Source organism: Temnothorax curvispinosus, unplaced genomic scaffold, assembly GCF_003070985.1.
Source record: "Temnothorax curvispinosus isolate PA1 unplaced genomic scaffold, ASM307098v1 QBEX01001121.1, whole genome shotgun sequence".
NCBI classification, from domain to species: domain Eukaryota; kingdom Metazoa; phylum Arthropoda; class Insecta; order Hymenoptera; family Formicidae; genus Temnothorax; species Temnothorax curvispinosus.
Window position 1 is genome coordinate 1,177 of NW_020210901.1, and position 1,510 is coordinate 2,686.

The 1,510-nt window shown below is 43.9% G+C and overlaps 1 protein-coding gene across 1 annotated transcript; it reads right to left on the minus strand.

Moving 5' to 3' along the window:
* Window positions 1–398: 398 nt before the first annotated feature.
* LOC112460152 lies at window positions 399–839 on the minus strand. Its single transcript, XM_025024701.1, has one exon. It carries the CDS (start codon window positions 837–839, stop codon window positions 399–401), a length of 441 nt encoding a protein of 146 aa, XP_024880469.1.
* Between the last annotated feature and the right edge of the window lie 671 nt (window positions 840–1,510).

Consider the following 1,510-nt stretch of genomic DNA (forward strand, 5'->3'; position numbering starts at 1 on the left):
GCATATGGCTTCTGCCTTTTGCTTATGGCTCCTGCAATTTTATGTGCTTCCACCTTTACAATTCTGGCGTTGCGTGTGGCCCAGCACCGTCTTGTTGAAACATAATCTTGTTTCTCTCTAATAATAGAACTTCTTCTAAAAAATCCAGATTTTTCTTAAAAGTTCCAAGTATGTTTGGCCAGTTAAAATATCCGGAAGAACAATCAGACCAAGTATTTGAGTTCCCATTATTCCAGCCCACAGATTTATTTTCCAGCGAGTTTGGAAGCTTCTGGTTCGCGTAACTGTGGGATTTTCATCGCTCCAAAAATGCATATTATGCGAATTAAAATGCCCTTCTCGTGTGAAGAATGATTCATCGCTGAATATCACACGAGAAGAGAATCTGGGATCTCGATCTACTTTCTCAGAAAATTTTCGCAGAACGTTCTTCTTGCATGATGATCTCCTGGTTCCAAATGTTGCACGCGTGTGTAGTGAAATGCGTGCAACTTTTCTTCTTTGAGTACTTTTTGTACAGTTCCATAGAATAAATTGTGTTCTCGAGCAACCTCCCGAATACTCGTTTCAGGATTAAGCTCGAAAACACGTACAACTTGCTCCATGCCCCGCAAATCTCTCACCTCGCGATCTCTCCCAGTGTCGTGCATGTTCGGAAGGACATTGCCAGTCTCGTGTAATCTTTGAGCTGCTCGAAGTATGACGGGAGCCGACGGATGTCTTGCTCGATTTGGATACAATTCGGCGTACCGTCTTGCAGCTACGTAATACTGCCCGTGACACTCGCCAAGTGCCATCAGCATGTCGTAATATTCTTCGTTTGTGTATCGTACTGCCATATCGTCCTCTTAACGCTTCTAATAATCGAGGGATTATTGATTCCAGTGTCGATCGCTTCATCCTATTTATGCGATCTTCGCGGGGGTCGGTATCCCCTCCCCGCGACCCGCGACGAATAGCGAGTTTCGCGCGTCGCGCGATGCGCGTCGCGTGGGCGCCGCGTGGACTCACTCATCGTAAGTTACTACAGAAGTAACGCTCGCGTAAACGTAGTATGAGTGAGTAATTGTGTGTGTGTGTGTGTGTGTGTGTGTGTGTGTGTGTGTGTACGCGTACATCCATCGCTTGTAGCAAGCACCGAGCACCGATCGCAGCGAGCACCCCACATAATCACCCGCGTCGGACGGTGAGTCGCGCCGCCCCTGCCTACCTTCCGTACTCGTTTCGTGATTCGCTGACTATTTCTTTAAGTAATAACTCAAAAACTAAGCTTCGGACAAAGTTTTGGTAAAGGAAAAATCGTCTCAAAATTAAGTCAGGAATACGACATTTTAAGGACAAACGATAGTTTCGGATCACCCTGTATATAAAAAAATATACACTCAGTTTTAGCATTAGAGCAGAGGGTAACACAGCTAATGAACAGTATAGATAACGAACTGAATAAAAATCTTAATTATTAATATCATTATGTTATAATAATTAAGATTTGTATTCAGTTATGTTATCT